General features: G+C 47.8%; 1 protein-coding gene across 1 annotated transcript in view; it reads right to left on the bottom strand.

Annotated features, from left to right (window-relative positions):
• NCKAP1L (NCK associated protein 1 like) overlaps positions 1-25,462 on the bottom strand; it is a 158,684-nt gene that overhangs the window by 25,594 nt on the left and 107,628 nt on the right. The window contains exons 28-29 of the mRNA XM_072134686.1: positions 23,607-23,723; positions 23,375-23,484 (exon numbers count right to left, since the gene is read on the bottom strand). Coding sequence (XP_071990787.1) covers positions 23,375-23,484; positions 23,607-23,723 — 227 coding nt within the window. The remainder of the gene's footprint in view (positions 1-23,374; positions 23,485-23,606; positions 23,724-25,462) is intronic.

The following is a 25,462-nucleotide window of genomic DNA, read 5'->3' as shown; positions in this document are numbered from 1 at the left end:
CCCTTACATCCACCTACCACCCGATCTACCTTTATAAGTAGAATCGTGGTTGTAGGTTCCCTTTAAATGAAGATTCCTATTTTTAAACTTAAAAGGAGTTGGACAGGTAAATAAACTATTTTATATATGGTTGGAGGAGAGAGCTTTAAAAAGTAATAAATCTCCTATATTTACCTCTCTCTCCATCCTCCCGTTAACTCGCAGTGGAGCCCGTCAGTGAAAAGTCTCTTTTTTTTTTTTTTTTTACAGAGGCTGAGATGCTACAGCATTAGTTTCAGGCAGTAGGCAGTAGTACCCCCAGCCATATATAATATATTTTATATACCTTTATTTCCCATATGGGATATGTTTAATGATGCCAAATGTAGCAAGTTCCTGGAAAAAATTCATGAAAAAGCCAAATCTTTATCTCTCACTAGACAGTTTCCAAAAGTGTCCAAAAATAAGCAGTAGAGGAGTCATAAGGAAAATCTTCCACATTTCTAGCACAATGTGATATGAGTGAAAATGTGGTGAAGTCTCTCCCTTGCCTGATCTATTCTTATCATATCTAATGTTATAGCAGTGTTAATAATTCTCTCCTATAATTTTAGTTCTGCCTAAGAGCGACAGCACCAACATTTCTCATACAAGATACCGGATGGCTTGTGACAAAGCTCTGCAGTTAGCAAATTGCCAATGCATGAGGTTATTGAAAGGCTACATTGAAATTTCTCTTTTGACCTTGTAAGGATATGTTGGGAGAATTTGCAGCCCACTGCATGCTTATATAGTGGGATACATCCTCTAAGGCAGCCCCTCCCTCTTTGAAAGCGGGAGGAGGTGCGAACATCCGTAGCAGGCAGTAATTTGCAACTTAGTACAAAAAATTAATTCACGGCCCAGCCAAGCTGCAAATACAAATCCTCCTTTATGGAGTAACATGCTGTATACAGGATAACTGTGATGTGCACCCTCATCCGACCCGTTTCAAATGGTATACCCATCCTCAGTCTGAAATGCGTCGGATGAGGGTGCACGCCACAGTTATCCTGTATACAAAATGTTACTACAATAACGGAGGATTCATATTTGCAGCTTGGCTGGACTGTGAATTTATATCTTCATACTATGTCCAATGTTCCCATGCAGAGGGGCGGACGTGCCTTGCTGGATACGTTTTTGTGAGGTGAGCTGGTATTCATTTCTGAGTAATTTGCTGCTGCCTATGTTTAGAGTGCTTCCTTATGTGGACAGTTATTATTGGGCCATATAGAAGGAGGTGGGGGAGGAAGGAGGCGGAGCTTCTGAAATGTTGCTGAGTATGTCAGAGTCAAGGGGAATGCCGAATAATCCAGGAAATACTATTTCAATGTGATTACTGAGTAGGAGATTTTTTTACAAAAGTTTACAATTGATGAAGATAAAATTTATATGCATATGAAAATCAACCAGTCCGCTTTAAGTTTATGTAGTACAATTGGTGAAGCTCAGTTACATACCCACTGGGCTTTCCACCTTCCCATACAAAGCTGTAACAAATACAGTGCAGGAAATAAGTATTTGATCCTAGGCCGATTATGCAAGTTTTCTCACCTACAAAGAATCGAGAGGTCTGTGCACTTCAACAGTGAGAGACAGAATCTAAAAACAATCCAGAAAATCACATTGTATGATTTTTTTAAATAATGAATTAGCTTTTTATTGCATGAAATAAGTATTTGATCCCATAGAAAACCAGAACGAAACAAATGACAGAGATTCTGTTTCTCACACATGAAGTGTGCCTACAATAAAAATTACTGACCTATCCATTTTTTGTAGGTGGGGAAACTTGCAAAATCAGCTTAGGATCATGCTTGATTCTTCCACTCTATGATGTATGGACTCGGTTATTACTGGGGAACACCCACAGTATATGCTCAGTGGAGTCCTGGGATGGATGCCATACAATCACATCTATCCACCATGGACAGGCAGAAGGAACAAAGGTTAAGAAAAGCAGTCTACTACATTTATTCATCCTGTCTTTCCTACAGTATGTGACCTATACTGAGCAGAAAGGAGCCAAAAAGATGCCTCCATCTGCTAGTTTATGTCAATTTACATTCAGTTTATGCATTATAAGCTTTCTTGCCATACACACTTAATGTGAGCATGTAACAAGATATTAAAGGAGCCTTAGTTGTAGTATTTGCTGATGGTCATACCCAGCTTTGGCCCACACAGTTTTCCAGTAAATGGTAATAAAAACATAAGGCTCGGAGTACAACATATTTTATTAGTAGAACTTCCTTGTGTCTATAAAACAGGCAGTCCCCGGGTTACATACAAGATAGGGTCTGTAGGTTTGTTCTTAAGTTGAATTTGTATGTAAGTCGGAACTGTATATTTTATCATTGTGATCCCAGACAGAACTTTTTTGGTGTCTGTGACAATTGGATTTTAAAAATGTTGGGTTGTCATAAGAATCAATATTAACACTAAAGCTTCATTACAGACACATTTGATAACTGCTATAGCTGTTTATTGTAGCCTAGGACTAAAGTACAATAAATTACCAATATCCAGAGGCCCGTTTGTAACTAGGGGTCGTATGTAAGTCGAGTGTTCTTAAGTAGGGGACCGCCTGTAGTTTCAGAAACCAAATTGTCTTTAAAACACCCACCGTTTCCAATTTAATATGAATAAAAGTAGTCTTCTGCAAAAGTAAAATAGCTTTTACATCGTCTTATTATCGGGACATTAAAAGTACTTTCAATTGATTTGTAGCTAAAAAATAATAATCTGCTTCACTTGTTATAAATGTCACAGAATAATTTGTTCACACACAATAATGCTTAAATTAAGACAGTATTATTTCCCAAATACAAGGCTTCACCATGCAGAAAAAAAATCCCGATTTTAGGCACAAATTATTGCCAGGAAATTTAATACAACTATTATTGTTCTGCCTCTGTTATCAAAAATGCTAGCAGCAGATTAGACATTGTGGTAATTGATTCTCAGCTGTGAGCTTATTGTTTCGTCCTAACTTGTCAGTACAATATTTAAAGGGTGGGTGGGGGGGGGGGTAACTTTTTATATAAAATGTTGAAGCGAATTTATTAGAATTAACTAGATTCAAACGATTAGCAGTTAATGAAACCCAGCAATGATTAATGGCCATTCATTATTGTGTTCACTCAAATTGTGTCCGAAAAAGATTCATTCCTTAACTGCCAATAGTCTGAAGTAGATTCTACTGTAACTAATAAAGACTCAGCGTCTCATTAAGTTTTGAAAAAAAAGTTTTCATTCATCCAAACCTTAATTAAAATTCATACAATTGGGGAGATGATTGAATGTAAATTTATTTGAAATATATTACAATAGATTGTGAGATACATTAAAGCTTCTAAAACTCTAAGTCTGCATGCACACGAACGTATGCCCGCCGGGCTGTAGCTGGGCAGGCATACGTCAGGTACCATGGAGAGGAGGAGGGGTGACACGTCCTATCTTTTTCCCGTGTGCAGCATCGTATCGCTCCGTGCGGCCATTGCTGTCCATGCAGCCCCCACCCCCCGCACACACACAGCATGCACCAGCCCCCCCCACACACACAGCATGCACCAGCCCCCCATACACACACAGCATGCACCAGCCCCCCCATACACACACAGCATGCACCAGCCCCCCATACACGCACAGCATGAACAGCCCCCCATCCCACACACACAGCATGCACCAGCCCCCCCATCCCACATACACAGCATGCACCAGCCCCCCCATTCCACACACACAGCATGCACTAGCCCCCCATCCCACACACACAGCATGCACCAGCCCCCCATCCCACACACAGCATGCACCAGCCCCTCCATCCCACACACACACAGAGCATGCAACAGCCCCCCCATCCCACACACATACACAGCATGCAACAGCCCCCCCATTCCACACACACAGCATGCACTAGCCCCCCCAATCCCACACACACAGCATGCACCAGCCCCCCATCCCACACACAGCATGCACCAGCCCCTCTATCCCACACACACACAGAGCATGCAACAGCCCCCCCATCCCACACACACACATTCACAGCATGCAACAGCCCCCCCATCCCACACACACACAGCATGCACCAGCCCCCCATCCCACACACAGCATGCACCAGCCCCCCCATCCCACACACAGCATCCACCAGCCCCCCCATCCCACACACAGCATGCAACAGCCCCCCCATCCCACACACACAGCATGCACCAGCCCCCCCCCACACACAGAATGCACCAGCCCCCCCATCCCACACACACACAGCCTGCACCAGCCCCCCCATCCCACACACACACACAGCATGCACCATCCCCCACACACACAAAGCATGCACCATCCCCCCCATCCTCCCCACACAGCATGCACCAGCCCCCCCATCCCACACACACACAGCATGCACCAGCCCCCCCATCCCACACACACACAGCATGCAACAGCCCCCCCATCCCACACAGCATGCAACAGCCCCCCCATCCCACACACACACATAGCATGTACCAGCCCCACCATCCCACCCGCATACAGCATGCACCAGCCCCCCATCCCCTTCCCACACAGCATGCACCAGCCCCCCCATCCCACACACAGTATGCAACTGTCCCCCATCCCACACACAGCATGCAACAGCCCCCCATCCCACACACAGCATGAACCAGCCCCCCCCATACCACACACAGCATGCACCAGCCCCCCCATCCCACGCACACAGCATGCACCAGCCCCCCCCCCACACACAGCATGCAACAGTCCCCCCATCCCCCCCACACACACACAGCATGCACCAACCCCCCTCCCCCATACACAACATGCACCTTCCATCACTCACCTCTTCCTCCATGCTGCCAGGCCCGGGCTGTGCTGTGGGGGTGTGGCCTCCTGTGTAATGTGCAGGGCTGGGCCTGTGAGGAGCCCAGCGCTAGGGCTGATATCTGCAGGGAGAACAGGCTCCTCCACTGCCACCCACTTCTGTGCATCCATATCATAAGGTTATTTTATCATATGGATATATAGGAGAGGGCAGTGCAGGAGCCTGTGCATAGGAAGTGATCTGCCCAACACCCTGACGTGTAGCGAGAGAGAGGAGGAGGGGCCCGGCCCTGCATGTAGTGAGGAGGAAGGGACCGGCCCCATCAGCTGTTTCAGAACAGCGGCCCACCGGGAAGTCTCCCGGTAAAGTCTATGGCCAGTCCGCCCCTGTATGTACGGCCACAAATGCAGCCTAAGGCTAAGTTTACACCTTAAGGTTATACCAGGTTCTGTACCTCCTTATGTTATAAAATAGAAGCCCACATCTATTGAAGGCAAGTGACCTTCAATACATTTAAGTCAACTTGGAGCAGAAGGTTAATGGAGACCTCCCTTTCACCTTCTGTTTTTAGTTTCCATTATGCTCTCCTAAAACGGCAAGTGTCATTGAAACCCCTAATGCAGGTATAAACTGTACCTAAATTTTTTTCCTTGTGAATACAGATGTAAAGGCTGTAAATTGTTCCTGGGGAAATTATGTTGCTCAAATGGGTCATAGAGCATTTACACCACTGAATCTGGCCCCTAAGCAACACTTATCAGGATTACTATCCCTACATGTGGTTTAAGTAACCCTACTCCTATGTGCTATAACTAACCCTACTCCTATGTGGTATAACTAACCCTACTCCTATGTGTTTTGCTGGATTTATTTCTGTAGTTCGTCAAGGATCAGCGTCGGACTGGCCTGCCGGGGGACCGGTGAATCCCCCGGTGGGCCCCAACACCTGTCACCATGTCCGGGGCCTCTGTTTATATCCATAGGAGGCCATTGCCAGCGATCGTAATAGAACTCAATGCGGCCAGGAACCGACCAACTGAGTTCTATTACGGCTGCTAACACAGACTGGCATTGTTAGCTGCCATCTGTGTGAGTGAGATGTGGCCAGGAGAAATCCCCGGAACACGCCGCACTTTGACCCTTGATGGGTCCTGTAGTCCTGTAGTCCTGTGGCGGTCCTCTGTTCCTGTGGCGGTCCTCTGTTCCTGTGGTGGTCCTCTGTTCCTGTGGCAGTCCTCTGTTCCTGTGGCGGTCCTGTTCTCCTGTGGCAGTCCTCTGTTCCTGTGGCGGTCCTGTTCTCCTGTGGCGGCCCTGTACTAAGCAGGCATTTGTTTTTCCTTTCCTCTCTGGAGAGGCCCTGACCCGGGCTACCCCTTTGTGGGATAGTGGTGATCTGAACATGACTACCTATACCACAATTCTGGATAAAATACGGTCCAGGTTCAAGCAACCTCAATCCTGGCTCCCACGCCTGTCCTCCCAGCCTCCAGCCTTCCCAGAGGCCGCTCCAGAGTCTCCTCTGGCCTTGCCAGAGGCTGCTCCAGAGTTTCCTCTGGCCTTCCCAGAGGCCGCTACGGAGTCTTTGCCGGCCTTTCCAGAGGCCAATCCAGAGTCTCCTCTGGCCTTCCCAGAGGCCGCTCCGGTGTGCCAAGAGCCACTCCAGTCTCCAATGTGCCAAAAGCCGCCTCGGCTTCCGCAGCTTCCCAGTGCTGTTCCAGCGGCACCTCGGCCTCAGCAGCATCCCAGCGCTGCTCCAGCGGCACCTCGGCCTCTGCAACCTCCCAGTGCTGCTCCAGCGACTCCACATCTTCCCAGTGCTGCTCCAGCGGCTCCACATCTTCGCAGTGCTGCATGCACCAGCCCCCCCATCCCACATACACAGCATGCACCAGCCCCCCCATTCCACACACACAGCATGCACTAGCCCCCCATCCCACACACACAGCATGCACCAGCCCCCCATCCCACACACAGCATGCACCAGCCCCTCCATCCCACACACACACAGAGCATGCAACAGCCCCCCCATCCCACACACATACACAGCATGCAACAGCCCCCCCATTCCACACACACAGCATGCACTAGCCCCCCCCAATCCCACACACACAGCATGCACCAGCCCCCCATCCCACACACAGCATGCACCAGCCCCTCTATCCCACACACACACAGAGCATGCAACAGCCCCCCCATCCCACACACACACATTCACAGCATGCAACAGCCCCCCCATCCCACACACACACAGCATGCACCAGCCCCCCATCCCACACACAGCATGCACCAGCCCCCCCATCCCACACACAGCATCCACCAGCCCCCCCATCCCACACACAGCATGCAGCAGCCCCCCATCCCACACACACAGCATGCACCAGCCCCCCCCCCACACACACAGAATGCACCAGCCCCCCCATCCCACACACACACAGCCTGCACCAGCCCCCCCATCCCACACACACACACAGCATGCACCATCCCCCACACACACAAAGCATGCACCATCCCCCCCATCCCCCCCCCACAGCATGCACCAGCCCCCCCATCCCACACACACACAGCATGCACCAGCCCCCCCATCCCACACACACACAGCATGCAACAGCCCCCCCATCCCACACAGCATGCAACAGCCCCCCCATCCCACACACACACATAGCATGTACCAGCCCCACCATCCCACCCGCATACAGCATGCACCAGCCCCCCATCCCCTTCCCACACAGCATGCACCAGCCCCCCCATCCCACACACAGTATGCAACTGTCCCCCATCCCACACACAGCATGCAACAGCCCCCCATCCCACACACAGCATGAACCAGCCCCCCCCATACCACACACACACAGCATGCACCAGCCCCCCCATCCCACGCACACAGCATGCACCAGCCCCCCCCCCCACACACACACAGCATGCAACAGTCCCCCCATCCCCCCCACACACACACAGCATGCACCAACCCCCCTCCCCCATACACAACATGCACCTTCCATCACTCACCTCTTCCTCCATGCTGCCAGGCCCGGGCTGTGCTGTGGGGGTGTGGCCTCCTGTGTAATGTGCAGGGCTGGGCCTGTGAGGAGCCCAGCGCTAGGGCTGATATCTGCAGGGAGAACAGGCTCCTCCACTGCCACCCACTTCTGTGCATCCATATCATAAGGTTATTTTATCATATGGATATATAGGAGAGGGCAGTGCAGGAGCCTGTGCATAGGAAGTGATCTGCCCAACACCCTGACGTGTAGCGAGAGAGAGGAGGAGGGGCCCGGCCCTGCATGTAGTGAGGAGGAAGGGACCGGCCCCATCAGCTGTTTCAGAACAGCGGCCCACCGGGAAGTCTCCCGGTAAAGTCTATGGCCAGTCCGCCCCTGTATGTACGGCCACAAATGCAGCCTAAGGCTAAGTTTACACCTTAAGGTTATACCAGGTTCTGTACCTCCTTATGTTATAAAATAGAAGCCCACATCTATTGAAGGCAAGTGACCTTCAATACATTTAAGTCAACTTGGAGCAGAAGGTTAATGGAGACCTCCCTTTCACCTTCTGTTTTTAGTTTCCATTATGCTCTCCTAAAACGGCAAGTGTCATTGAAACCCCTAATGCAGGTATAAACTGTACCTAAATTTTTTTCCTTGTGAATACAGATGTAAAGGCTGTAAATTGTTCCTGGGGAAATTATGTTGCTCAAATGGGTCATAGAGCATTTACACCACTGAATCTGGCCCCTAAGCAACACTTATCAGGATTACTATCCCTACATGTGGTTTAAGTAACCCTACTCCTATGTGCTATAACTAACCCTACTCCTATGTGGTATAACTAACCCTACTCCTATGTGTTTTGCTGGATTTATTTCTGTAGTTCGTCAAGGATCAGCGTCGGACTGGCCTGCCGGGGGACCGGTGAATCCCCCGGTGGGCCCCAACACCTGTCACCATGTCCGGGGCCTCTGTTTATATCCATAGGAGGCCATTGCCAGCGATCGTAATAGAACTCAATGCGGCCAGGAACCGACCAACTGAGTTCTATTACGGCTGCTAACACAGACTGGCATTGTTAGCTGCCATCTGTGTGAGTGAGATGTGGCCAGGAGAAATCCCCGGAACACGCCGCACTTTGACCCTTGATGCACGTCAGCGCGGTGACGTCATCAAGCTGCCGCGTATCCCTTGACAGTCAGCGCGGGCGGCTGCAGCAGCAGCAAGAAGATGGGAGCGAGGATGTGTCAGCGATAGGTGAGTTGAAGGGTGCAGTATAGAAAATGCTGGGGACCGAGAGTGGGGGACCTCCTGTATATAAAATGAAAGGGCAGGTTCAAAAATGCAGCGTGAGGGGGCCCAGTATGGAAAGTACAGATGGGAGGGGGACCACATGTAAAATGCAGAGGGACCATGGGAGGGGGAAGGGGCCCAGTATAAAAATTGCAGGATGGAAGTTACAAAGGGTAGTACTAAAGGGGGAGTACTAAACACGCAGGGGAACAGGAGGTGGATGATTCCAGTATTATTCTAGTAAGGTAATACAGGTTGGAAGTAAAGGGGTGCAGTATCAAAAATACATGGTGATGGGTAGGGGCAAGGGGGGGGGGGAGTATGGAAAATACAGGGGGACTGTGGGGGGCAGGATGGAAAATGCAAAGTGGGGGAGCAATACTGGGAGAGGGGGGATTAGTCCACTAAGGAAAATAGCTGTGGGAAGAGATGTGGAGGGGCAGTAAGGAACACACAGAGGAGGCACTATAGAAAATACTGACGGAAGTGGATGCCCAGGATTAAAAATACTGTGAGTAAGGGGGCACAGTATATAAATTGCAAAGGGGTGGGGACAATAAATAAAATGTAAGGGGCAGTATATGTAAATTAAATAATTAACCCGTTAGCATTGCAGCGTTTTTACATTTAATTTTTTGCTCCCCACCCTCAAAAAGCTATAACTTTTTTTTCCGTTTACAGAGCTGTGTGCGGGGGCTTATTTTCTGCATAACAAATTTTACTTATCAGAGATGTTATTTATTATTCAATGCCATGTACTGAGAAGCTGGAAAAAAATTCCAAATGTGGTGAAATTGGAAAAAAAAAAAACGCATTTGTGGGCTCAGTTTTTACGTCTTTAACTGTGCACTGCAAATAACGCCTCAGCTTTGTTCTTGGGTTTGGTACGATCACGGTGATACCAAGTAAATATAGGATTTATTTTGTGTAAATACACTTTCAAAAATTCAAACAACGTATACAAAAGAAATAAATTTGTTTTGCCATCTTCTGATGCTATTAACTTTTTCTTACTTTGGTGTACAGAGCTGATTTAGGCATCATTTTTTTGTGAGATGATCAGCTCATTTAATTTTCATTGCTACCATTTTGAGGATTGTGCAACCTTTTGATAACTTGTTCTTACAATTTTTATGTCATGTAAAATAGTGTTTCTGATATTTGGGCACTATTTTCAGCTATGGGGTTCACTGCTGGCAATAACCATTTTACATTTTGATAGATAGGTACCTAACATGCTTGTGATTTTTACTGTTCATTTCATTTTGTATCAGTTCTATTTAAAGGGGGTTGATTTGAAGTACCTGTACTCCTGTGGCGGCCCTTTGTTCCTGTGGCGTTCATGTGGCGTTCCTGTGTTCCTGTGGCGGTCCTGTAGCGGTCTTGTGATGGTCCTGTACTCCTGTGGCGGTCCTGTTCTCCTCTGGCGGTCCTGTACTCCTCTGGTGGTCCTGTGTTCCTGTGGCGGTTCTGTACTCCTGTGGTGGTCCTCTGTTCCTGTGGCGGTCCTGTAGTCCTGTGGCGGTCCTCTGTTCCTGTGGCGGTCCTGTAGTCCTGTGGCGGTCCTCTGTTCCTGTGGCGGTCCTCTGTTCCTGTGGCGGTCCTCTGTTCCTGTGGCGGTCCTCTGTTCCTGTTGCGGTCCTCTGTTCCTGTGGCGGTCCTCTGTTCCTGTGGCGGTCCTGTTCTCCTGTGGCAGTCCTCTGTTCCTGTGGCGGTCCTGTTCTCCTGTGGCGGCCCTGTACTAAGCAGGCATTTGTTTTTCCTTTCCTCTCTGGAGAGGCCCTGACCCGGGCTACCCCTTTGTGGGATAGTGGTGATCTGAACATGACTACCTATACCACAATTCTGGATAAAATACGGTCCAGGTTCAAGCAACCTCAATCCTGGCTCCCACGCCTGTCCTCCCAGCCTCCAGCCTTCCCAGAGGCCGCTCCAGAGTCTCCTCTGTCCTTGCCAGAGGCCGCTACGGAGTCTTTGCCGGCCTTTCCAGAGGCCAATCCAGAGTCTCCTCTGGCCTTCCCAGAGGCCGCTCCGGTGTGCCAAGAGCCACTCCAGTCTCCAATGTGCCAAAAGCCGCCTCGGCTTCCGCAGCTTCCCAGTGCTGTTCCAGCGGCACCTCGGCCTCAGCAGCATCCCAGCGCTGCTCCAGCGGCACCTCGGCCTCTGCAACCTCCCAGTGCTGCTCCAGCGACTCCACATCTTCCCAGTGCTGCTCCAGCGGCTCCACATCTTCGCAGTGCTGCTCCAGCAGCTTCGCAGCTTCCCAGTGCTGCTCCAACAGCTCTGCAGCTTCCCAGTGCTGCTCCAGTGGCGCCCCAGCCTCCGCAGCTCCCCAATGCTGCTCCATCATTTCCCCAAGAGTCGCCTCAGCCTCCACAGCTTCCCAGTGCTGCTCCAGTGGCTCCCCAAGAGGCGCCCCAGCCTCTGCAGCTTCCCAGTGCTGCTCCAACGGCTCCCCAGCTTCCACGTGTTGCCCCAGCGGCGCCCCAGCCTCCTCAGCTTGCCAATGCTGCCCTAGCGGCGCCCCAGTCTCAGCAGCTTCCCAGTGCTGCTCCAGCGGCTCCTCCACAGTCGGCCCAGCCTCCCCAACTTCCCAGTGCTGCTCCAGCGGCTCAGAAGCTTCCCAGTGCTGTTCCAGCGGCACCCCAGCCTCCACAGCTTCCTAGTGCTGCTCCAGCGACATCCCAGCCTCCGCAGGTTCCCAGTGCTGCTCCAGCGGCTTCCCAGGAGTTGCCCCAGCCTGCAGTTTCCCAAGGGCCACTCCAGCCTTCGGCCAAAAGGCGTTCTAGATGTCCTCAAGATGTCCCTGGCTTGTTCCATGCCAGGTCCAAGTACCAGGTTAGTCTCATCAGCATCCCCTGCCGGATCTTCAATTCTTTCCACTGCAAGACCATCAAGGTGGCTCCCTGCTGAAGCAAGACAACCCCGCGAGCTCTGGCGAAGACCAGGGGTCCACTTAGACCAGGTTGCGGCTAGTACTATTATTGCCCGCTGTGGTCCTGGGAGTCCACAGACTTTTAGCCTTAAGAGACTCTTTCCACACCCCCGTGTGTGACACTAATGCTTTTTCCTATCCTTTCCCACCTATTTTTTGCTTATTTGTTTCTTTTCCCTATGCGCTTAGACATAAAACCCATTTTAGAATGTTGCTTTTTGATGTTTCCACTTTTTGCAGTTGGGTCTGTTTTTCTTAGCTTTTTTGTTTTTCCTTCCTATTCAGACTTAACTATGTGACAGTATTATACATTGTCCTTTCACAATACTTGGTTATAACATGCAATGACAATGAATTGCTTTCAAATGTCATGTTAATAAAGCTTTATTGATCCTTAATACTAATTATTATTATTTGGAAAACCCATAACCAGGGGCGGACTGGGAATTTAAAATGGCCCTGGAAAAAACTGTAAAAGCGGCCCCATTTTATGGGCGGAGTCAAGACAAGTGGGTGTGGTCAGATAATATGGGTGGGGTCATAACCGACAAATTGTTGGTATATATAGAATAACACATTTAATCCTGCCTACTAAAATACGTTTTCCCATATACAAGCTAACTATCTATAACTATCCTGCCCCCTATGTACAGGAATGTAACTACTATAATACTGCCCCCTATGTACAGGAATATAACTACTATAATACTGCCCCCTATGTACAGGAATATAACTACTATAATACTGCCCCCTATGTACAGGAATATAACTACTATAATACTGCCCCCTATGTACAGGAATAGAACTACTATAATACTGCCCCCTATGTACAGGAATAGAACTACTATAATACTGCCCCCTATGTACAAAAATAGAACTACCGTACTATAATACTGCCCACTATGTACAGGAATAGAACTACTATAATTCTGCCCCCTATGTACAAGAATAGAACTACTATAATACTGCCCCCTATGTACAAAAATAGAACTACCGTACTATAATTCTGCCCCCTATGTACAAGAATAGAACTACTATAATACTGCCCCCTATGTACAAGAATATAACTACTATAATACTGCCCCCTATGTACAAGAATATAACTACTATAATACTGCCCCCTATGTACAAGAATATAACTACTATAATACTGCTCCTATGTACAAGAATATAACTACTATAATACTGCCCCCTATGTACAAGAATATAACTACTAGAATACTGCCTCCTATGTACAAGAATATAACTACTATAATACTGCCCCCTATGTACAAGAATATAACTACTATAATACTGCTCCTATGTACAAGAATATAACTACTATAATACTGCCCCCTATGTACAAGAATATAACTACTATAATACTGCCCCCTATGTACAAGAATATAACTACTACAATACTGCCCCCTATGTACAAGAATATAACTACTATAATACTGCCCCTATGTACAAGAATATAACTACTATAATACTGCCCCCTATGTACAAGAATATAACTACTATAATACTGCCCCCTATGTACAAGAATATAACTACTATAATACTGCCCCTATGTACAAGAAAATAACTACTATAATACTGCCCCTATGTACAGGAATATAACTACTATAATACTGCCCCCTATGTACAAGAATATAACTACTATAATACTGCCCCCTATGTACAGGAATATAACTACTATAATACTACCCCCTATGTACAGGAATATAACTACTATAATACTACCCCCTATGTACAGGAATATAACTACTATAATACTACCCCCTATGTACAAGAATATAACTACTATAATACTGCCCCCTATGTACAACAATATAATACTATAATACTGCCCCCTATGTACAACAATATAACTACTATAATACTGCCCCCTATGTACAAGAATAGAACTACTATAATATACTGCCCCCTATGTACAAGAATAGAACTACTATAATACTGCCCCCTATGTACAAGAATAGAACTACTATAATACTGCCCCCAATGTACAAGAATAGAACTACTATAATACTGCCCCCAATGTACAGGAATATAATTGCAAAAAAACTGCCTCCTATGTACATGAGCACTTTACATAGAGGGGATGGCAGCAGTCCTGTGTAAGAAAACAAAGGTGGTCAGGCTGCAGCAGGCCATCGTAAAGTATGGACCTATGGGGTGCAGCAGACCTGTGTAATTTATCCACATGGCTGCTGCACCCCATGGCAGCATATTATATGCAGGAATGCTGCGCCAGGCCTCCCTATCTTTCCTTCCACAGGACTTCTGTTTCTACCTCGAGTAAAGCAGAAAGTGTCACACTTTGTACAGGATTGTCAGAAGTGACATTTAGCTACTCACAGGTGATGATCATCTCCATCAGGTATAAAAGTGCACTGATTCTCCAGGACATCACTTGTCGATAAAGAATTCACGCTCACGTTTAGTTGCTTCCTTGCAGCTCCTCTGTGAGCCTAAAGACACTACAGTCACTTACACTATAGTGTCACCTGAATAACACTGTGCTCCTAAGTAATATAATATATACCCCTCACACCACAACAGACCACACTGTACCCCCCACATATATCATATATACCCCTCACACCACAACTGTACACACTGTGTCCCCACATATTTCATATATACCCCTCACACCACAACTGACCACACTGTGCTCCCACATATATCATATATACCCCTCACACCACAACTGACCACACTGTACCCCCACATATATCATATATACCCCTCACACTACACTGACCACACTGTGCCCCCACATATATCATATATACCCCTCACACCACAACTGATCACACTGTACCCCCACATATATCATATATACCCCTCACACAACTGTACACACTGTGCCCCACAAATATCATATATACCCCTCACACCACAACTGACCACACTGTGCTCCCACATATATCATATATACCCCTCACACTACACTGACCACACTGTGCCCCCACATATATCATATATACCCCTCACACCACAACTGACCACACTGTACCCCCACATATATCATATATACCCCTCACACTACACTGACCACACTGTGCCCCCACATATATCATATATACCCCTCACACCACAACTGATCACACGGTACCCCCACATATATCATATATACCCCTCACACCACAACTGATCACACGGTACCCCCACATATATCATATATACCCCTCACACAACTGTACGCACTGTGCCCCACAAATATCATATATACCCCTCACACCACAACTGACCACACTGTACCCCCACATATATCATATATACCCCTCACACAACTGTACGCACTGTGCCCCACATATATCATATATACCCCTCACACCACAACTGACCACACTGTACCCCCACATATATCATATATACCCCTCACACTACACTGACCACACTGTGCCCCCACATATATCATATATACCCCTCACACCACAACTGATCACACGGTACCCCCACATATATCATATATACCCCTCACACAACTGTACGCACTGTGCCCCACAAATATCATATATACCCCTCACACCACAACTGACCACACTGTACCCCCACATATATCATATATACCCCTCACACAACTGTACGCACTGTGCCCCACATATATCATATATACCCCTCACACCACAACTGACCACACTGTACCCCCACATATATCATATATACCCCTCACACAACTGTACACACTGTTATTCTCGGTGTTGAACCCAGTAATGCAAGTGATCAAAGGCCGCACAGATTTCAAAAAGGTAGCAAAGAAATCATCAGCTCATCCCGCAAAAATTCACATCTTTACACAGTCCCGTACACCCAGAGGTCACACTAAGATATTTCCAGAAGGGTAATATTACTCCTCTTACTACTTTTGAGGAGTATATTTGGCCGGGAGGAGTATGAAATTTTCAGTAATACATATATATATAACTCATGGCGGCCCCCTATGTACAAGAATATAACTACTATAATACTGCCCCTATGTACAAGAAAATAACTACTATAATACTGCCCCTATGTACAGGAATATAACTACTATAATACTGCCCCCTATGTACAAGAATATAACTACTATAATACTGCCCCCTATGTACAGGAATATAACTACTATAATACTACCCCCTATGTACAGGAATATAACTACTATAATACTACCCCCTATGTACAGGAATATAACTACTATAATACTACCCCCTATGTACAAGAATATAACTACTATAATACTGCCCCCTATGTACAACAATATAATACTATAATACTGCCCCCTATGTACAACAATATAACTACTATAATACTGCCCCCTATGTACAAGAATAGAACTACTATAATATACTGCCCCCTATGTACAAGAATAGAACTACTATAATACTGCCCCCTATGTACAAGAATAGAACTACTATAATACTGCCCCCAATGTACAAGAATAGAACTACTATAATACTGCCCCCAATGTACAGGAATATAATTGCAAAAAAACTGCCTCCTATGTACATGAGCACTTTACATAGAGGAGATGGCAGCAGTCCTGTGTAAGAAAACAAAGGTGGTCAGGCTGCAGCAGGCCATCGTAAAGTATGGACCTATGGGGTGCAGCAGACCTGTGTAATTTATCCACATGGCTGCTGCACCCCATGGCAGCATATTATATGCAGGAATGCTGCGCCAGGCCTCCCTATCTTTCCTTCCACAGGACTTCTGTTTCTACCTCGAGTAAAGCAGAAAGTGTCACACTTTGTACAGGATTGTCAGAAGTGACATTTAGCTACTCACAGGTGATGATCATCTCCATCAGGTATAAAAGTGCACTGATTCTCCAGGACATCACTTGTCGATAAAGAATTCACGCTCACGTTTAGTTGCTTCCTTGCAGCTCCTCTGTGAGCCTAAAGACACTACAGTCACTTACACTATAGTGTCACCTGAATAACACTGTGCTCCTAAGTAATATAATATATACCCCTCACACCACAACAGACCACACTGTACCCCCCACATATATCATATATACCCCTCACACCACAACTGTACACACTGTGTCCCCACATATTTCATATATACCCCTCACACCACAACTGACCACACTGTGCTCCCACATATATCATATATACCCCTCACACCACAACTGACCACACTGTACCCCCACATATATCATATATACCCCTCACACTACACTGACCACACTGTGCCCCCACATATATCATATATACCCCTCACACCACAACTGATCACACTGTACCCCCACATATATCATATATACCCCTCACACAACTGTACACACTGTGCCCCACAAATATCATATATACCCCTCACACCACAACTGACCACACTGTGCTCCCACATATATCATATATACCCCTCACACTACACTGACCACACTGTGCCCCCACATATATCATATATACCCCTCACACCACAACTGACCACACTGTACCCCCACATATATCATATATACCCCTCACACTACACTGACCACACTGTGCCCCCACATATATCATATATACCCCTCACACCACAACTGATCACACGGTACCCCCACATATATCATATATACCCCTCACACCACAACTGATCACACGGTACCCCCACATATATCATATATACCCCTCACACAACTGTACGCACTGTGCCCCACAAATATCATATATACCCCTCACACCACAACTGACCACACTGTACCCCCACATATATCATATATACCCCTCACACAACTGTACGCACTGTGCCCCACATATATCATATATACCCCTCACACCACAACTGACCACACTGTACCCCCACATATATCATATATACCCCTCACACTACACTGACCACACTGTGCCCCCACATATATCATATATACCCCTCACACCACAACTGATCACACGGTACCCCCACATATATCATATATACCCCTCACACAACTGTACGCACTGTGCCCCACAAATATCATATATACCCCTCACACCACAACTGACCACACTGTACCCCCACATATATCATATATACCCCTCACACAACTGTACGCACTGTGCCCCACATATATCATATATACCCCTCACACCACAACTGACCACACTGTACCCCCACATATATCATATATACCCCTCACACAACTGTACACACTGTTATTCTCGGTGTTGAACCCAGTAATGCAAGTGATCAAAGGCCGCACAGATTTCAAAAAGGTAGCAAAGAAATCATCAGCTCATCCCGCAAAAATTCACATCTTTACACAGTCCCGTACACCCAGAGGTCACACTAAGATATTTCCAGAAGGGTAATATTACTCCTCTTACTACTTTTGAGGAGTATATTTGGCCGGGAGGAGTATGAAATTTTCAGTAATACATATATATATAACTCATGGCGGTATAGAATGTTGATAGACGCTATTTATATATTCATGTGTCAGTGTCTTCTGTGTTTAAATTGAGGCAGTTGTAGTGATGTTACATTATGCATTGCCCAGACTGGAGCTGACGCCACCAACCCCTCCCAACCAGACTGCGACTGCAGCCACCGAAACCTCCCACCACCAACCTGTCGCTGCAGCCACCAAAACCTCCCACCACCAACCTGTGGCTAACGCCACTGACACCAAACACCAAGACTGCAGCCGACGCCGCCGAACCCCAGTGGCCAGACTGCAGCTGATACTGCACATCCATGATGGTTGCTTTGTTGCTTTTGTTTTTTTTTTTAAAGAAATTTTATTTATTTTTTTTTTTTGTGTGTGTGGGGGGGGGGGGGGGAGGGGGGCGTTTTTTCATTATTTTATTAATTGAATTTGCATCTTTGTCATTTTTTGCCACCTGTGCACCCGCCAGACATGCAGCCCCACGTAACACACACCTCATGCCACCTGAGCACCCGCCAGACATGCAGCCCCACGTAACACACACCTCATGCCACCTGAGCACCCGCCAGACATGCAGCCCCACGTAACACACACCTCATGCCACCTGAGCACCCGCCAGACATGCAGCCCCACGTAACACACACCTCATGCCACCTGAGCACCCGCCAGACATGCAGCCCCACGTAACACACACCTCATGCCACCTGAGCACCCGCCAGACATGCAGCCCCACGTAACACACACCTCATGCCACCTGAGCACCCGCCAGACATGCAGCCCCACGTAACACACACCTCATGCCACCTGAGCACCCGCCAGACATGCAGCCCCACGTAACACACACCTCATGCCACCTGAGCACCCGCCAGACATGCAGCCCCACGTAACACACACCTCATGCCACCTGAGCACCCGCCAGACATGCAGCCCCACGTAACACACACCTCATGCCACCTGAGCACCCGCCAGACATGCAGCCCCACGTAACACACACCTCATGCCACCTGAGCACCCGCCAGACATGCAGCCCCACGTAACACACACCTCATGCCACCTGAGCACCCGCCAGACATGCAGCCCCACGTAACACACACCTCATGCCACCTGAGCACCCGCCAGACATGCAGCCCCACGTAACACACACCTCATGCCACCTGAGCACCCGCCAGACATGCAGCCCCACGTAACACACACCTCATGCCACCTGAGCACCCGCCAGACATGCAGCCCCACGTAACACACACCTCATGCCACCTGAGCACCCGCCAGACATGCAGCCCCACGTAACACACACCTCATGCCACCTGAGCACCCGCCAGACATGCAGCCCCACGTAACACACACCTCATGCCACCTGAGCACCCGCCAGACATGCAGCCCCACGTAACACACACCTCATGCCACCTGAGCACCCGCCAGACATGCAGCCCCACGTAACACACACCTCATGCCACCTGAGCACCCGCCAGACATGCAGCCCCACATAACACACACCTCATGCCACCTGAGCACCCGCCAGACATGCAGCCCCACGTAACACACACCTCATGCCACCTGAGCACCCGCCAGACATGCAGCCCCACGTAACACACACCTCATGCCACCTGAGCACCCGCCAGACATACAGCCCCACGTAACACACACCTCATGCCACCTGAGCACCCGCCAGACATGCAGCCCCACGTAACACACACCTCATGCCACCTGAGCACCCGCCAGACATGCAGCCCCACATAACACACACCTCATGCCACCTGAGCACCCGCCAGACATGCAGCCCCACGTAACACACACCTCATGCCACCTGAGCACCCGCCAGACATGCAGCCCCACGTAACACACACCTCATGCCACCTGAGCACCCGCCAGACATGCAGCCCCACGTAACACACACCTCATGCCACCTGAGCACCCGCCAGACATACAGCCCCACATAACACACACCTCATGCCACCTGAGCACCCGCCAGACATGCAGCCCCACGTAACACACACCTCATGCCACCTGAGCACCCGCCAGACATGCAGCCCCACGTAACACACACCTCATGCCACCTGAGCACCCGCCAGACATGCAGCCCCACGTAACACACACCTCATGCCACCTGAGCACCCGCCAGACATACAGCCCCACATAACACACACCTCATGCCACCTGAGCACCCGCCAGACATGCAGCCCCACGTAACACACACCTCATGCCACCTGAGCACCCGCCAGACATGCAGCCCCACGTAACACACACCTCATGCCACCTGAGCACCCGCCAGACATGCAGCCCCACGTAACACACACCTCATGCCACCTCAGCACCCACCAGACATGCAGCCCCACGTAACACACACCTCATGCCACCTGAGCACCCGCCAGACATGCAGCCCCACATAACACACACCTCATGCCACCTGAGCACCCGCCAGACATGCAGCCCCACATAACACACACCTCATGCCACCTGAGCACCCGCCAGACATGCAGCCCCACGTAACACACACCTCATGCCACCTGAGCACCCGCCAGACATGCAGCCCCACGTAACACACACCTCATGCTACCTGAGCACCCGCCAGACATGCAGCCCCACGTAACACACACCTCATGCCACCTGAGCACCCGCCAGACATGCAGCCCCACGTAACACACACCTCATGCCACCTCAGCACCCGCCAGACATGCAGCCCCACGTAACACACACCTCATGCCACCTAAGCACCCGCCAGACATGCAGTCCCATGTAAGATACACCTCATGCCCCCTCAGCACTGCCAGACATGCAGTCCCATGTACGATACAGGTGTTCCCTGACCTTACTACAGCCATCCTATCCCCTCCTGTGAAGCCCCCTCACCTCCATACACATGTTTACACAGTCCCCTTACCAGTTCTTCTTGCAGGCAGCCATTACAGCTCCACTTCCTGCACTGTGAGGAGACTGTATAAAGTCACGCCCCTTTCCCGGAGGCTCCGCCCCCTCCCGTGACATCACTGCTGCACGGAGCAGCTCCAGTAAGATACAGTGTGAGCTGAGCGGTGCCGGCCTGCGCGCTGTACTCCATACCTGTGCGCTCCGGACCCTCAGCTCACAGGCAGCGCTGCTGCTGCACTGCCTCTGTGTGTCACTAGTACCCGCATCAGTTATAGGATGTGGGTACTATGATTACAGTTGTAGGAAGTCCGAGGAGGGGGAGAGGAGACCGGCCCCAGACAGAGGAGATCGGCCCTGTCCAGCCAGAAACCGACCGGCCCACCGGGAGAATTCCCGGTGAGTTCAATGGCCAGTCCGCCCCTGCCCATAACGTTAGTAGAACAGGAGATTATTTTCACATTTCCCTTTACCAATTACTCTCTATTCCTCTAGAAATTAAAATACTGATACATTATTCCAGATAATATAGTGTATCAAACCGGAATTATTATGCAGCTCTGACAATTTCACGGTGGTATTAAAGGAGGACAGAAGATCATTAGCACTGTGTTCCTTCCTGAAGACCAGGAATTGCTGAAATAGTAGAAATGTTCCCTATAACATATCTATATGCTGTTGCATTAGTCTTGTCAACACCAGCAAAGCTAATCTGTACATTATATTCATAGTACTTACATATGAGTTAATGGATAGTTGCTATACCTGGGTGGAAGCCACTGTCAATATTTTTTATGGGAATCTAGTTGGCTTAGTAAAATGAGTGTGATGTGAGCTGTGTAATATTGCTTCCATTTTCATGTCTGCATGTTTCCAGTTCATTTAGTCTACTCGTGTGCAATGGTTTAGTCGCAGCTTTTACACAATCCTCTGATAACTACATTTACTGTTCATATACATAAATACCATGAGCTTCTGTTGTGTAATTCCTAAAAGCGGCAATTTTCTAGTCAATCACTGGGACTCCTGTATGTCAGAAAATGTGCAAAGAGGACCATTTTTCACAAATTAAAGGTATGTTAACACATGTCTAAAGGCAAAGCCTAAAAATCTGGGCAGCTATTCTTGGAGAGGTCGTCGTCTTTAGTATTCATGACAAATGCCAATAATATGCATGCAGGTACCGCCTGCTGAAAATGGGGGCGGCTGCTCCCCTACGCAAGTTCCAGCCCAACCTTCCAGTGTAAAATTCCTTAAAGCTTAATTCGGATGGTATAAGGATTTTCACCTTATTGTCATGTGATTACCCCCCTGTGATTAACCTCAAAAATGTTCTGCTTCTGTCCCTCTTCTTTCCAGAGTCATGGCATTTTATGTTTTGAAGCTACATGTCAAAAATCTTTCTCAGCAAAAGTGAACTGGGAATAGACTATCCTCATTCTGTATCTGTCCTAAAGCTGAGGCATAGTGTACATTCAGGATCTATATGGTGACTATCCTGACAGCTATCATCACATGGAGGAGTATGGAGCATGTTATTAGTAATAGAAACCAGCAGTGAAACAGTAAACTATATGCAGTGTTACCACCAAAGGTTAATAGCTTCTCTGATGTGCAGAAAGTTGCAAAAGAGCAGAAGGTGGGCAGGGTGCTGTAGAAGAGTGTATGACACAGCTTGAGGTGCAGAGAGAGGAAAACAGAGAAAGATCTGAATAACCGTAGACTGGGATGGAGGTATTGATACTGGTATTGATATGCTGTATAGCATATTCCTGCATCCACAGCGCTAAACACACTCAGCTACGCTCAGAGAGCACTTTCACATGACCTCCTCCTCCCTCCAAAGTGAGTAGGGAGTAACCCTCTGTGAAACCATATATCTAGCAACTCTATGGAATCACAGGAGAAATCAGCACATGCAGGAGACATAGCTACAGCAAAGTCAGGCTAATCTGAGTAGGATAGCAAAGAAACTGCTGCTCAAAGCTAATGAAGACAATCAGCAATGTTGTTCTACATCTCAAGAGCTGTTGATTTATAAAAAAAATATCAGAGTTGCACTAAGGTATTGGACAGATGGTGCGGGATCAATGCCAACCTTCCCTCCCTCCAAATCATATATTTATTCCCTATTCTGTGAATCAACTTACCAGCAGAAATTCCTTGAGATGGATCTCAATGTTCTTGTGGTATATAGTGAAAAAGGCAGCAGATACTTGAATGATAGCTTTGGCCAGGCAATGAATATTGTTATTGTAACCTATGAAGATAAGCAAAGCTCCATAAACATCTATTATGCTTTGATGGTGACCAATATATCATATGTTATCTTCTGCATGTAGACATAATATACAATGGATACATATAATTTATAACCCTTACCATCAATTTGAATGTTGTAAACAGAGAGGGGATCAGCTGTGAGGAGTGGGAGGGAGACAGCTGTAAACACTTGAAGGAGACAGGCCAACTTGTATTCTTCATCCAGTGATGAGCCTTCTGTCAAATAATGGAAAGGTAGATACAATGTAAGAGTGATGTCTCATCCAGAACACTAGAGAGAAAATAACTAGAAAGAACATGGAGATGCAGGACATAATTTAGGTAATTAATTAGGAAACCCTCCTTTTTCAGTCCAAGATTAATGCAGATTTGCCATTGTGAATGGTTTCTAACAGGTATGAGCAGAGCCTAAGCCAGCAGCATTTAAATAGATAAGACCCGTAATAGGTGCCACCAGGACATTACTGACTGAAGTTTCTTCTGAACCGCTCAACGCTAGTTTCTGATACTGAAAAACCAAAGCAAGCATACCATGCAGTTTTGTCTGCTCTGGGAATACTTAATATTTTTAGAACCCCCTAGACCCACCCAAAAGAATGCAGAGGAATGATTATACCCATAAATATTATGCACCAGAAAATACTAGGCTTACGGCTACTGCACTAAAACTCATGCAATAGCAGGTGCAGCCAGAGAGGTAGGTGGCGCCATAGGAGAACGTGAGCATGGAAAGAATATAAGTGCTTTTTTTATTATTAAAGCCCCCCCCAGTTATACACTGTATATACTTGAGTATAAGCCAACCCGAGTATAAGCTGAGACCCCTAATTTAACACAAAAAACCTATTGACTTGAGTATAAGCCAAGCGTGGGAAATGCATTGGTCACAGCCCCAGTATATAGCCAGCCAGCACCCTTTAGTGTATAGTCAGCCAGCCCGCTGTAGTATATAGCCAGCCAGCCCCCTGTAGTAAATAGCCTGCCAGCCGCTGTAGTATATAGCTTCCTAGCCCCTGTGGTATATAGCATGCCAGCCCCCTGTAGTACATAGCCTGCCAGCCCCCTGTAGTACATAGCCTGCCAGCCCCCTGTAGTACATAGCCTGCCAGCCCCTTGTAGTATATAGCCTGCCAGCCCCTTGTAGTATATAGCCTGCCAGCCCCCTGTAGTATATAGCCTGTCAGCCCCTGTAGTATATAGGTAGCCAGCCCATGTAGTATTTAGCCAGCCCTTGTAGTATATAGCCTGCTAGCCAATGTAGTATATAGCATGCCAGCCCCTTGAAATATATAGCCTGCCAGCCCCTGTAGTATATAGCTTACCAGCCCATGTAGTATATAACCTGCCAGCCCCCTTTAGTATGTAGCTTCCTAGCCCATGTAGTATTTAGCCAGCCAGCCCCCTGTAGTAAATAGCATGCCAGCCCAGTGTAGAATATAGCCTGCCAACCCCCTGTAGTATATATCCTGCCAGCCCCCTGTAGCATATAACCTGTCAGCCCCTGTAGTATATAGCTAGCCAGCTCATGTAGTATATAGCCATCCAGCCCTTGTAGTATACAGCCTGCTAGCCCATGTAGTATATAGCATGCCAGCCCCTTGTAATATATAGCCTGCCCATAAAAAAAAATATCCTCAGTACTCACCATATCCCGATGGCCCAGGCAGCTCCTCTTCTATCTTCATGTTTGTGGCAGGTCTGTGACAGCTCCCTGGGCAGCTCTTCTTCTTTCTTCATGCCGTTGCCAGGTCCGCGAAGAAGAGCTGCCCGGGCCATCGGAATGGTGAGTACTGAGTTTATTTTTTTTATATACCCGAGTATAAGCCGAGTGGGGAATTTTCTGCACAAAAATTATACTCGAGTATATATGGTATGTATAAATTCTATTCCTGGACTACCCCTTTAAAGGTGTCCGCAAAGCATTATGATCTGTTGTAGATAAATGTTCAGTGATT

Source organism: Engystomops pustulosus, chromosome 2 (assembly GCF_040894005.1).
Source record: "Engystomops pustulosus chromosome 2, aEngPut4.maternal, whole genome shotgun sequence".
NCBI lineage: Eukaryota > Metazoa > Chordata > Amphibia > Anura > Leptodactylidae > Engystomops > Engystomops pustulosus.
The sequence above is the reverse complement of the archived record's forward strand: the minus strand, read 5'-3'. Positions and strand labels throughout refer to the sequence as shown.